Here is a 13,565-nt window from a genome sequence, read left to right as displayed (position 1 = left end):
TTGTTAGCCCTGCCAGTGGAGATCCTGTTCCCTGGGCTTGCAGGTGGTGGCATAGGTGACTGACAGGAGATGCATCTCCCGGGGTGTAGATTCTCCTCTGCAGCTCTGAAAGAGTTGGGCTGTTTTTGCTGGCACCGTTTTTTGTGCTGTCTTTTATTTCAGATTTCAGTTAAGGTGTTTTCCAGACCAGATTAGATCTGGTGAAAGTTTTTGCTTCTAACAATAAGATGCTTAGGAACTTTACAGTCTGACTTGGGGTGGTCTTTCACTTTCTCGGTTTTTTTTTTTTTTGCTTTAGCTTTGTCTGTGATGGCTGCCTAAAGAAAACAGGACGAACCAGGAAAGAGAACAAATTTTCTGCTAAAAGTAAGATTCTGACACTTGCACCAACAAATCTTAAATAATTTAAGAATGGGGAAGCAGTGGCTTTTATTGTAATAATTTATTTAATTATTATTGTTAATTTATTTTGCATTTATTTCAGTCTTTTTAGTTGAAGCAAGATACTTTTTGTCAGTTTTGAACATCAGTTCTGTGACGTTCAGAGTATGTTCACATTCACAGGTGTTGTCATTGGTCAGTAGTCTGTTGTAGATGGTTAACATACTGCTTTAGAGCACTGCTAATGCAAGATACACATTCTTTTATCTCAATTGCAGTATTAATAGTATTGGGAAGTAGTTGCTGTGTGACTGCAGTCTTAAATTTATGATAACGTGTTCAAGTCACTGTGACTACTGCTGCTTTTAAAAGCTTTGGTGGAGATAAAGGTTGCATCAGCTGGTGACAAAACTCTGTAGACTTTTCCTCTTGATCAAGGCAGCTGATTTGAAGGCAGTGTAGGAGGAAATTTGTGTAGTTATTGTCCATCTGTTCTGTAGACAAAATAAGTCTTGCAGCGGCTTCTTAGATTGATTTACTTCTTAGAAATAGTGAGTATTTACATTTCTGCTGAAAAAAAATAAAAACAAAATCTCCTGCCAATGAATAGCATCAAGATTCTGAAAAGTATTAACTGTAGTGTTAAGCAGTTACTTTTTGAGATCCCTCTTTGGAAAAAGAGGAGGGAGGATATCGAGACTGAATTGTCTTGAGATTTGGGGGGTGGCTTACAGTTCAGTCACGGAAAATGTTCTCTTATGTTCTTATGAAATGGAAAGCAAACTACTCAATGAATGCTTTCGACATCTGAGTCTTTTTCCAGAATCAAAACTTCCCAGATTCACCAAGAATACAGAAAGAACACAAGGGTTCTTTTAGAGTTTTTATCAGCTTTTGTTTTTAGCAACTTGTATATATTGCATTCTTAATGTAGTACAGTGATGCTTTACTGACATATGTCAAAGTGGAAGAATAAAAAGCTGATTAGCAGATACGTAACTCTACCAGATGTAATGGACAGCAGTGAGACAGGCCCTCTGACACCATAAATCTTAAATTCCCTTTCAGCTTTAGGTTTTGTGTCAGTGAGCGTTACTCTTGTGCTTCTTTTGTATGAAGATTGTTTGAAAACGAGAAACTTCTAGACTAACTGCATTACTTGCAGATACAGTTGTATTTAGTGCTCTTTCTATTCTTGAAATATGTTATTTTGGTAAGTGCAGAGACTAACTTGGCTGATGTGGCTTTACAGACAATATGCTTCCAAATGCAATGTCTGCTCTTGAAGCTGCGTCTGAGAGCAGTGATTTGTAATCCAGTTTAAGTAATTGAAAGCTGCTGTTCAGGAGGAGCCTTAATTGTGATTGACTTTTAAGACAGATAAAATTGGGTTGAAATACAGAATCTTTCTTCATTTAAATGATGTATAGTTCATAAACATGCCTGCAGGTGAAAAGCAGCTCACACCCATCTAGAATTGTTAGTGTTTAAAGATAAAGCTTTAATTTATTATAACATACTGCATGCATTAAAAGTCACTTCTCATTTAGTATCTGAATAGAGAAATCTCACTTGAGCAGTTCAGTTTTGTATGTATTCAGAGCTGTATTTTTCTCTGCAGGGTTACCGGCTACGAGACTTGGTACCTTCTTGGAGAACAGAGTCAATGATTTCTTAAGACGACAGAATCACCCTGAGGCAGGAGAGGTTACAATTAGAGTTGTACATGCATCTGACAAAACTGTCGAAGTAAAACCAGGAATGAAAGCAAGGTATGTTCTCTCAATTTCTAATTTTGCTGTCTTTTGAGGGAGATGGAAGCTATTTGAATTTACTTATATGGTACTATTTAGAAAAAAATTAAGACTGTTATATTCAAAACCTCACCACTGACCAGTTCTTGAGAAGCAGGTGTTACAGCAGCATATATCAATTAGTTGTGATGAGTGTAATCTTTTTCATAGTAAAAGGTAGATGCATTTAACTTCAAAGCTACACTGAAGTTATACTTACAGTAGCCCTCAACATTGTTATCTTTACTTAGTGACATGTATTCTTTAGCATGTAAATACATTTGGTGTTCCCCTTTGCCCTCTGTAATCTGCAGGTTTGTAGACAGCGGAGAGATGGCCGAGTCTTTCCCTTACCGAACAAAAGCGCTTTTTGCCTTTGAGGAGATTGACGGTGTAGACTTGTGCTTCTTTGGGATGCACGTACAGGAGTATGGCTCAGACTGTCCTCCACCCAATCAAAGGTGAGGAGCTGTGTGAAAGTTAATCTTATATTGGTCCTGTCTCAGTTGGGTGAACCTTTTGCATGTGTGCAAAAATAGCTCCTGTGGGGAATGTGTCTCTTAAGAGTCGCTGCTTACTGGGGATGCTGGCTGGCAGACAGTGTTGCCTTAAGGATCAGCTGTCAGTATTCTGAAGGAAAGGATTGCATAGTTTTGGAGAAATGAGTCTAGGATATCAAAAGAAAGCTGCATTTTTATAAGTAAGTTAGGATCAGAGGCTTTGAAGGCTGTTACTATATCGGATGCTTCAAATGTATAAAATAATGTGAATAAACTTGTAGAACTGCTTCGAAATATGTGTTTCTCATCATGCCTCTTCTTTTTTTTAGACGAGTGTATATATCTTACCTTGACAGTGTTCATTTCTTCCGCCCTAAATGCTTGAGGACTGCTGTCTATCATGAAATACTAATTGGATATCTAGAATATGTCAAGAAACTAGGGTAAGTCTTTTTTTTTTAATGTTTTCTTCTGTGCAGCATTTGTGCTAGGTAGTTCTTATTGTAAATGAAATTACTACATCCTATTGTGCAGAGTATGGTGCCTGAATGTCAACTGGTGACAGAGTAACTTGGCAACAACTGCATATAGTTGAAAAGGAGAAAAGACAAAAAGTGATTCCAGGCTTTTCAGCAGAGGCTTTTGTTTCAGATATCTTTAGTTTTCCAAGCTTATGGAAAACTTCCTTAAGTCTAAGTAGAAAAAGTGAGCTTTTTTTATCTGGACCATAAATTTTTGCTGACCTTGTTGATAGTGCAGTCTGTGTAAAATGCCACTGCTTTAATCAGGTCATTCCTCTGGGCTGGCAAGTTAAGTTCTTACCCTTTCTCCTCATAAACATGGGTAAGTGTGTTCTGTTATTGCTGTAACAGCTGTGTAAGGCCACTAAGAAGTCTCTTATAGAGTAAGTAGTTGAAATTGTGAGAAACTGAAAAGTTAGAAGAGAAAGAGGAAAGTGTACTTGGGATGGCACAAAAGAACATAGAACCACTGAAGAAATCAGAAAGGTGGAAGTTAAATGACTATGGTTACTAAAGTGGAAAAGGAAGTGAAGTAAACATCAATCTATTGTCAAAGGTATCTAGGTATCTAGTGTACCTTGGCAGAGAGTTATTAATGAATAAATAGTTAGGGACTAGGTTTAGAGTAATTGCATGATAAAAATTAGGAGAGTCAGAATGGAGGTTGGTGATATCACCTTAGTGAGATGATGCATTTCTTATACTTCATAGGCAAATATTAGACTTCTTTCTGCTTTTTTTTAATTGTGTATTTTCTAACCTATGAGTCCGAAATTGCAGCATATTGCTCAGGCCTCAGTTTCACTTAATGCTGTTTTCTGTGCTAATGGGTAACATCAGGTTCTCATTTTGGGAAAACAATATTGGTTGCAGTATCATCTCTCCCTTCTCAGGCAGAAGGAATGACAACTGGCTGCAGTTCCCTGGGTTTGGGTAGGGTTCTGCAGAGCCATTTCTCAACATGGCAAGGATTGTTATTTTTCTCTAACTTGAGAGATCTGATTATTCCTCCTACTGGAGTTCTTTTCAAAAACTAATAGAGTAGAACTGAGGATGAAGAAGTGATCTTTATGGTATTATATTCTCTGCAGCTGCTACTTACTTGAATGTAATTTGTCTTCCTAGTACTTATATTGTGCACCCAGTAGCATAGGTTGACAGTGACTGTTTATTCCCAGATATAATTGTGAAATCATCCAGAATGAATCTTCGGAATTAAAAACCAGAGGATTTATAGTAGAAAAGTGAATTGTGTTTAAATAAATCTGATTTTAAAATGTTGCTAGATAATGAATGGCTGCACTATCTCAAGGAAAAGGAATTTTTTGGCTTTTACTACTGAAATCCTTAGTCTCCATCTCTCTCCCATTAGGTAATTGGTAGCAGTTGCAGGTCTGTATCAGGCTTTGATTTTCATCTAGACTGGAGAACGTGCACTTTTCATGTAAACTACTCTGCATTTTAAAAAAATTAGTGAAAAGATGGTAATGTTATCACATGAATGAAGCCAGAATGAACACTAGAATTAAAATCTTGGAGAGCTGTAATTATTGTCCATCTGGGAACACCAGCTAACTTTGTGGTGGCTCCATCTGGTGGCAGAGAGGAGAGACACTCTCTAGTATTAATCATCGGAGCTCACGTATACTTTTTTTGTCTAATGGTGCTAGGTATACTACTGGACATATCTGGGCATGCCCACCTAGTGAAGGAGATGACTACATCTTCCATTGCCATCCTCCTGACCAAAAGATACCCAAACCCAAACGACTGCAAGAGTGGTACAAAAAGATGCTGGACAAATCTGTGTCGGAGCGCATTGTGCATGATTACAAGGTTTGTTAAGAGTATTTTTGTATTGGGGAGGCGGTGTTTGACCTGTTGTGTCTTGGTTTTTTCCTTGCCTTATGCATTGTGCCTGATTCTTGGAGTTCACAGTATTAAAGTGAACTGAGCACTAAAAGTTTAGAGTTAAAGTATATCTTCTTCAGAGCATGTAGCTTCTGAAATCATTCTAGCAAGAGATTTGAAATGATACCTTAGGACAGACTTCTTGAGGAATACTGTAGAAGACAGTGAATCTCATTTCTTTAATACAAAGAAAATATCTGGAGTTCTTAATCTTCCTGTGTTAAATAAAATTATGCCGTTAGTCTGCTGACACAGTTAGAAGTACGTAAAATCTCTGGAATTATCACGACTTCAGCTAGTGCTGGCAGTATAGTGATTATATTGTCCCACCTGGTAACTATGCACATTAAAGTCTGTCAGGTGGCAATGATTTATTTCTTCTGAGTAGAAATATTTGAAGTGTAACTGATGCAGTGTTAAATCTGCACTTAAAATATGCCCTCATAAATGAATTAAGCTCGCCTTTGTTTGATCTGCTGGTGCCTTTTTTTAATAGCTTATTGAAAAGGCTGCCTTTACTTATGTGACTTGTAATAGTAGTAGCCAAGTGCTTTGCTCTTTTTCAGGATATATTTAAGCAGGCAACAGAAGATCGCCTAACAAGTGCAAAAGAGCTACCTTACTTTGAAGGGGATTTCTGGCCCAACGTTCTGGAGGAGAGCATTAAGGAACTAGAGCAAGAGGAAGAAGAACGGAAGAGAGAAGAAAACACTAGTAATGAAAGCATGGATGTAAGAATGATTCTGCTGTTTCATGATCTAATGTAGATGTTGTGATTGCCTATGGCTAATTAAAAGAAAAAAGGATGGAGCATAGGCACTTGAGTTAACTGGCTTATTCTCCTTAACTCTAATATAAATTCAAATTTTCTAAATTAGAGGTGTAAAAATACCACTAAGCTACATTTGTACGAACAGTGGCTGTTAATGTGACTGTAAATGTAACTAATCACCAAAGTCAGTCAGACTGAAACGCCTGCTAGTTGAATATTTTGTGGCTGAAATCCAGTTATTATCAATGTTCATGCTGCAACCTCAGCCTGACTTGGAAACTTCTTCTTTAAGCTTCAGTTTTTGGACAGTGGCTATCTCCTTTCTTTCTGACTTAAATGTTGCTATACCAATCTTAGCAGAACATTCTGGGAAAGGAAGGGAGAGCTGTGATTTAGTAGTTTACTCAGTATAGGGTTCTTTTTAATAGAAAGCGTTAAGGTTTTGAGGGTCTGAAGCACAATACTACTGAATTGGTGTAGGGCTACCTAAACTACAGAAACTTCTTGCTCTGTCTTGTGCAACTTTTTTGAGAACATGCAACAACTGTGCTTTCATATACCACAAAGAACAAAAAAAGGTACTCCTCTTAGTTCAGCAATAAACTTGAAAATTAACGGATGCGGAATGTATGCATCTGCCCATCCTTGGATCTTCCCAGCTTTTATGGAAGAGGTGGTGCATCTGGGATATAATTAGTAGTTTTGTAGGACTTGTTAGTTAACTCTGTTTAAACATTGCTGCTTCATCACCTTTTTAGATATTAGATTTTTGCTGAGGTTTAGAATTAATCTTTTTTGTAAAACACCTTTGGATCAAGTAAGTTAGGTTTAACATTACAACTCAAATTGGTGATTCTCCTGTGCTGCTCTTTGCAGTACCTCCTTTCAAGGACTTTGAATGGACTAAGTGCAAGAGGAACCTAGGAATCGGGCAACTGGATATCAGATTTGCATTAACTAACTTCTTACTTAGGAAGATGTTATAAAGTTTTGTTTTTCACTTGGCATAGCTGCAAGTTCCCATCTCTCATATACTAGAAAGCAGTCGTGAGGAATCTGACCTAGCTCTACGTGTGAGGTTGGTCCTTCACAGCACTCTGAACCCAGAATCCTGCATCAGGGGAAGCTTGCAGCATATTACTATTTAACCTTTATCGTTAAAAATAATTTCAACTCTTTGTAGAACCCGTGCTTCACTTCTTGAAAATAAGGCAATAATAAACTGTATCCTCAAACAAACTGATAATCATTCACATTCACTGGAAATTTCCATCCTGACAAAGTTATTTTAAGCTTAGGGAAAAACACTTATTTGGATAAGAATTGCTTTGATCCTTGATCATCATATGCTGCAGTGTTTTGAGGGGCCCTCTGAGAAGCACAGAGAGGAATAAACTGTTCATTGCTAATTGATTATAATTGAAATTAAGCTGACCCACTTTGACTGTTCTGCAGGGTATGACAGGAGGAAGGTGCATACTAGAGATTGCACTACTGATGCCTTTTGGACTTAGAACAGCAGCTTCACACCAAAAACAGTTTAATGCAGTCTATTAACATGAAAAATAAACCTGAGAGAGAGCTGTTACAAACTAAATCTAGGCAGATTAAGTCTTTCTTACCTCTGGTTAGTGCAACATCAGTTGTACTTTTCAGTTGTTTTTAGTGCAGAATTTCATTGAGAAGCTGTCTTCTGAACCCTTTTGTGATTATCCAAGAGGTTCTTCAGTGTTCAATTATTTACTGAAACCTATTTGTCTGCTATAACATTTCCCTTGCACCTCCTGAGCATTTATGCTTTTAATACTTTTAGAATTATGTGTTGATGATTGATATCTTCCGGAGTGATTCTAATTGAATTAATTTAATGTTTTGGGGGCCCCTGGTAAGTGTCTTTGGAGTAAATTATTGGAAAGTGTTTGTCCTGCAGTTACAGAAAATGTGAAAGTAATAAAATGCTGATGTGGTTGGTGTGACTTAAATACCTGACATAAAATACCTTTAAAATTAATAGGTGAGCAAGGGAGACAGCAAAAATGCCAAAAAGAAGAACAATAAGAAGACAAGTAAGAACAAGAGCAGCTTGAGTCGTGGCAATAAGAAAAAGCCTGGCATGCCCAATGTGTCCAATGACCTCTCCCAAAAGCTGTATGCCACTATGGAGAAGCACAAGGAGGTAAGAGATGGTAGAATGAGAAATAGTATTTTACTTAAGTAGTGAGGTGTACAAAGCTCTGACACTTCAGAGTTGTGCCCTGTAAATTATACAGGTTTGCTGGAGAATTGAGTGGCAACAGCAGACAAGTACCAGTACCAGCCTGGGTGCATTTTGCTGTGAGAGCAGTTGGGATAAATACAGCTATGTTTGTACAGAACTTCCTAACTTAAATCTATGATTTTAAGTTTCTAAATCTTTAGATTGTCACAGCTGTTTTACTGCTTAGTCCAGTGCTCCTTACCTAATGCTTCTGAAGAAGGTGAACCTGCAGGGCACCCAGAGGTTTGAAATTCCCCAGCCCTTAGAAGCCCTTACCTTGGCAGCACATCGTTCAAGTGTTAGTTGGTCCTGGAATCGTATATTCTGTGTAATGAAGTTTTGGTGACCAAAACACCCTGAAAAGTGCTGGCCTAGTAAGTCTTTTTATTTTTCAGGTCTTCTTTGTCATCCGTCTCATTGCTGGCCCTGCAGCCAACTCCCTGCCCCCCATCGTTGAGCCTGACCCACTCATTCCTTGTGACCTGATGGATGGGCGAGATGCTTTCCTAACCCTTGCTAGAGACAAGCACCTGGAGTTCTCCTCACTACGAAGGGCTCAGTGGTCAACCATGTGCATGCTGGTGGAGCTGCATACCCAGAGCCAAGACCGCTTTGTTTACACCTGCAATGAGTGCAAGCATCATGTGGAGACCAGATGGCACTGCACTGTTTGTGAGGTATGCTTGGTGAAGTTTCCCCTACTTGTGTCCCTCCATCTCTGCCTGGAGTACTCTTTACCTGAACTAATTTCTCAGTATTAACTGATAGGAAAAAACTCTGTACAGCTCATCCTCTGGGCAGTTCAGAAAGTCAGGAGATGAAACGTTTTCTGTAACAGGCAGTTCTACTAATCTGCTACTTGGTGTGACTTTTGTCTTTTTCTGTGGAGAACTGAAGTAGAATTGTATTTCCTCTGGTTCAGTTAAGGCACTGCTGCTTAAGCAGTTGGGAACTGTAGCAATTGCTTGAGCTGTAACAGTGGGATAGCTGATTTTTCTGAAGAGCAGTGCATCCTTTCTTCTTCCAGAGTCAGAAGTGCTGTGCTGCAATATTTCTGTAAATGGGGCTGTCCACTGGTTTACTGGCCCAGAGGTTTTGCTACGCAGGAAGTCAGATTCCTATACTTGGGTGACTGTTCCACTACCCTGCTGCCTCATTTTTGTCTTCAGAAGTGGTTTGTAATACCAGTGTATTGGAGGTTGAGTCCAGTGGTCTGGGTCAATGCTGAGCCCTCCAGAAGCTGGATTAACCTTGAATCTGGCTTGTAACTTAGTTTTTTAGCCTGCTGGAAGTAAGTGACTGTCACAGATCCAGTTCTGAAAAGCTCTTATTAAAATCTGATGCTCCTGTTTCCTTGAATATAGCAGAAAATATATTCTAAATTTTCTATGGAGTAATGAATCCTGAGGATGTGGATCAGTTATTCAGCCCAATCTCTTGTGCTGTTGCTTTCAAAGAATGTAAATGCTTCTTCTGCCCAGTATGTTCTGCTGTTTAACTCACCTGAAAACTGAAAATGCAGCTTTCATTTTCCTCTGTTTTTTGAAAATTTGTACCTCTCCTGCTACTCTTGCCCTCTTCTTTTGAAGCAGCAGCAGATGGGCAGCTATTTGTTCCTTGCCTTTTTCTTCTCCTTTCCTATCGGGAAAGGAAGGGATTTTCCTGGCCCAGCTGAATAATGTGTGACTTCTTAGCTCAGAACAAACCTGTTTTTCAAGCTATATGTATTTATGTAGATTTCAGACACCCTTGCTCCCACACGCTTTCCCTGGCTAAAATTTGGATTTATTCCTTCTCTAGTACCTCAACATGGTCTGAAAGATGAATTTTTTTTCCCCTAGAGCAACAATTTGCCTGGAACAGACTGAGAGTAATTTGTTGAGGTGGCATGACATTTATTTACTGTATGGAGTTTCAGGAACACTGATAACTTTTCCTTCATTGCTTTTCCAGGATTACGACTTGTGCATCACCTGCTATAACACTAAAAACCATGACCACAAGATGGAAAAATTAGGCCTTGGTCTCGACGATGAGAGCAACAACCAGCAGACTGCAACCACCCAGAGCCCCGGTGATTCCCGCCGCCTGAGCATTCAGCGCTGCATCCAGTCTCTGGTCCACGCCTGCCAGTGTCGTAACGCCAACTGCTCACTGCCGTCCTGTCAGAAGATGAAACGGGTTGTCCAGCACACCAAAGGCTGCAAACGCAAAACCAACGGAGGGTGCCCCATCTGCAAGCAGCTCATTGCTCTTTGCTGCTACCACGCAAAGCACTGCCAGGAGAACAAGTGCCCGGTGCCCTTCTGCCTCAACATCAAACACAAGCTCCGTCAACAGCAACTTCAGCACCGCCTGCAGCAGGCGCAGATGCTCCGGAGGAGGATGGCGAGCATGCAGCGGACCGGTGTGGTAGGCCAGCAGCAAGGATTGCCCTCACCCACACCAGCCACCCCGACGACTCCAACAGGCCAGCAGCCCCCTACGCCGCAAACCCCGCAGCCCCAGCCTCCGCCCCAGCCTGCCTCGCAGCCTCAGCCTGCACCTCCCAACAGCATGCCACCCTACACCATGCCAAGAGCTCAGCCCCCCAGCGCTGTGTCCCAGGGCAAGGCAGGTGGCCAGGTGACTCCTCCAACTCCACCCCAGCCACCTCAACCACCAGTTCAGGGTCCTCCTCCAGCAGCGGTGGAAATGGCCATGCAGATCCAGCGGGCAGCAGAGACCCAGCGTCAGATGGCGCAGGTTCAGATCTTCCAAAGGCCGATTCAGCACCAGATGCCCCAGATGCCACCTATGGGAATGAACCCTCCACAGATAGGCAGAGGTCCTGGTGGTCATATAGATCAAGGAATGGGGCCGGCAGGAATCCAACAGCAGCCACCATGGGTGCAGGGGGGCTTACCCCAAGCTCAGCTGCAGCCGGGAATGCAGAGGCCATCCATGATGTCAGTAGCCCAACCGGGTCAGCCGATGAATATGGCACCCCAGCCTGGGATGGGTCAGGTCCCTGGCACTGCTCAGCCCAAACAACCACCTCTGCCCCAGGCGGCCTTACAAAACCTACTGCGGACTCTCAGGTCTCCCAGCTCACCCATGCAGCAGCAGCAGGTGCTTAACATCCTTCACTCCAATCCTCAGCTGCTGGCCGCTTTCATCAAGCAGCGGGCTGCCAAATATGCGGGGTCCCAGAACCCCCAGGGGATGGCAGGTCAGCCTGGCATCCCCCAGGGTCAGCCGGGGCTCCAGCCACAGCAGGCCATGCAAGGGCAGCAAGGAGGGGTGCACCCCAACCCAGCCATGCAGAACATGAACCCCATGCAAGCAGGAGTGCAGAGACCCAGCATGCCCCAGCAGTCAAGCAGCGGGCTGCCAAATATGCGGGGTCCCAGAACCCCCAGGGGATGGCAGGTCAGCCTGGCATCCCCCAGGGTCAGCCGGGGCTCCAGCCACAGCAGGCCATGCAAGGGCAGCAAGGAGGGGTGCACCCCAACCCAGCCATGCAGAACATGAACCCCATGCAAGCAGGAGTGCAGAGACCCAGCATGCCCCAGCAGCAGCCGCACCGCAGCAAGCCATGGCTGGGATGAATCCTCAGGCGCAGCAGATGAATATGAATCACTCGGGGATGGCTCCCCAGTTCCGAGACCTCCTGATGAGACGGCACCAGATGATGGAGCAGCAGCGCCACCAGCAGCAACAGCAGCAGCAGGGGGCAGGACCAGCACTGGGGCCAGGAATGGCCAACCACAACCAGTTTCAGCAGCCCCAGGGCGTCGGATACTCCCAACAGCAGCAGCAGCAGCAACAGCAGCAGCGCATGCAGCATCACATGCAGCAGATGCAGCAAGGAAACATAGGACAAATAAGCCAGCTTCCCCAGGCGATGAGTGCAGAGACAGGAGCCAGTTTGCAGCAGGCTTTCCAGCAGAGGCTGCTTCAGCAGCAGATGGGGTCCCCGGCTCAGCCCAATCCGATGAGCCCCCAACAGCACATGCTCCCCAGTCAGGCCCAGTCCCCACACCTACAGGGCCAGCAGCTCCCTTCATCGCTCACCAATCAAGTGCGTTCTCCGCAGCCTGTACCCTCGCCACGGCCCCAGTCCCAGCCCCCCCATTCCAGCCCATCACCCCGGATGCAACCTCAGCCTTCTCCACACCACGTCTCCCCGCAGACCAGCTCCCCGCATCCAGGACTGGTGGCTGCCCAGGCTAACCCCATGGATCAGGGGCACTTTGCCAGCCCGGACCAGAGTGCAATGCTTTCCCAACTTGCCAGCAATCCCGGCATGGCAGGCCTCCATGGTACAAGCGCCACGGAACTGGGGCTCAACTCTGAGAACACGGACTTGAATTCAAACCTTTCACAGAGTACACTAGACATACCCTAGACACGTTGGAGCATTTTGGGAGCAAAAAAAAAAAAAAAAATTAAAAATAAAAAATAAAAGTTAAAATTAAAAAACTTATTTTCTCAAGACTTTTTGTACTGAAGATGAATTTTTTTGAATCTTTCTTAGCTAAAACAACATTTTTCCCTGGAACACATCTGAACTCTGCAGCGGTAGTTTGTGGTAGCAAACCAACAATGAACCTGAGGGACAGTAGAGTACAAAGAATATATTTTTGTTATGGCTGGAATCATAACCAGTCCTTTTTTCTTGGTTTTATTTTTTTCCTTGTGTGTGTTGGGGAGGTCAAGGGAAGAGGGTGGTCTTTTGGCTGTTTACAAAAGGATGCCCTATCCATGCCTCCAATAGGTTTTGTTCTTGGTTTTGTTTTTTTTTTTAAATTAATGAAAATATGTAATATTGATAGTTATTATTTACTGAGGCAGATGGTAAACATTTTCCCTATTGTGGTTTTTCTTCATGTCACTGCAAAAAAAAGAAACACAACAAAGAAACTAAACAAACATAAAAACCACAGGAGAACCTTTTCCTAAAACCGGAGGACAAAAGGGGTTAATGTTGCTTTAAAAATACATTACGTATATAAATATATATATATATAAAAATAAATACCAATCGTTTCCTCTTTGGTTGGAAATATGTCAATTCTTTGAAAAAATGTAAAAAGATTAAATAACTCAGTCCCCTCCTGGAGTCTACTTTTGTCCTCCACGAATTTTCTATACAAGAGTCTGAGCTTAAAAAAAAACAAACAAAAAAACAAAAAACTTCAAGTATTAAAATAATTTGTACATGTAGAGAGAAGACAACATTTTTGCAAATACACAGGGGCAGCTGCCAAATGGATGTAGTATATATATTGTGGTTTCTGTTTTCTTGAAAGAATTTTTTTGTTATTTTTACATCTAACAAAGGAAAAAAAAATTAAAAAGAGGGTAAGAAACAATTCCAAGGGAATGATTTTAACCTGAGAAAGAGAAGTCCCTGGGGTTTCTTCTTTATGCTTGCTTTCTCTCTCC

General features: G+C 42.1%; 1 protein-coding gene across 1 annotated transcript in view; it reads left to right on the top strand.

Annotated features, from left to right (window-relative positions):
- EP300 (E1A binding protein p300) overlaps positions 1-12,979 on the top strand; it is a gene marked incomplete at its 5' end in the record, with an annotated part of 38,147 nt that extends 25,168 nt beyond the window's left edge. Inside the window, 10 exon segments of the mRNA XM_010187993.1 lie at positions 299-366; positions 2,003-2,153; positions 2,489-2,635; positions 3,004-3,117; positions 4,866-5,031; positions 5,673-5,837; positions 7,893-8,054; positions 8,531-8,812; positions 10,089-11,496; positions 11,690-12,979. Of these exon segments, the coding sequence (XP_010186295.1) occupies positions 299-366; positions 2,003-2,153; positions 2,489-2,635; positions 3,004-3,117; positions 4,866-5,031; positions 5,673-5,837; positions 7,893-8,054; positions 8,531-8,812; positions 10,089-11,496; positions 11,690-12,525 (3,499 nt within the window).
- Positions 12,980-13,565: the final 586 nt, after the last annotated feature.

The sequence above is a fragment of the Mesitornis unicolor genome, unplaced genomic scaffold (assembly GCF_000695765.1).
Source record: "Mesitornis unicolor isolate BGI_N332 unplaced genomic scaffold, ASM69576v1 scaffold38797, whole genome shotgun sequence".
Lineage (NCBI taxonomy): Eukaryota > Metazoa > Chordata > Aves > Mesitornithiformes > Mesitornithidae > Mesitornis > Mesitornis unicolor.
Note: the sequence above shows the minus strand (reverse complement) of the source record. Positions and strands in the feature narration are given on the sequence as shown.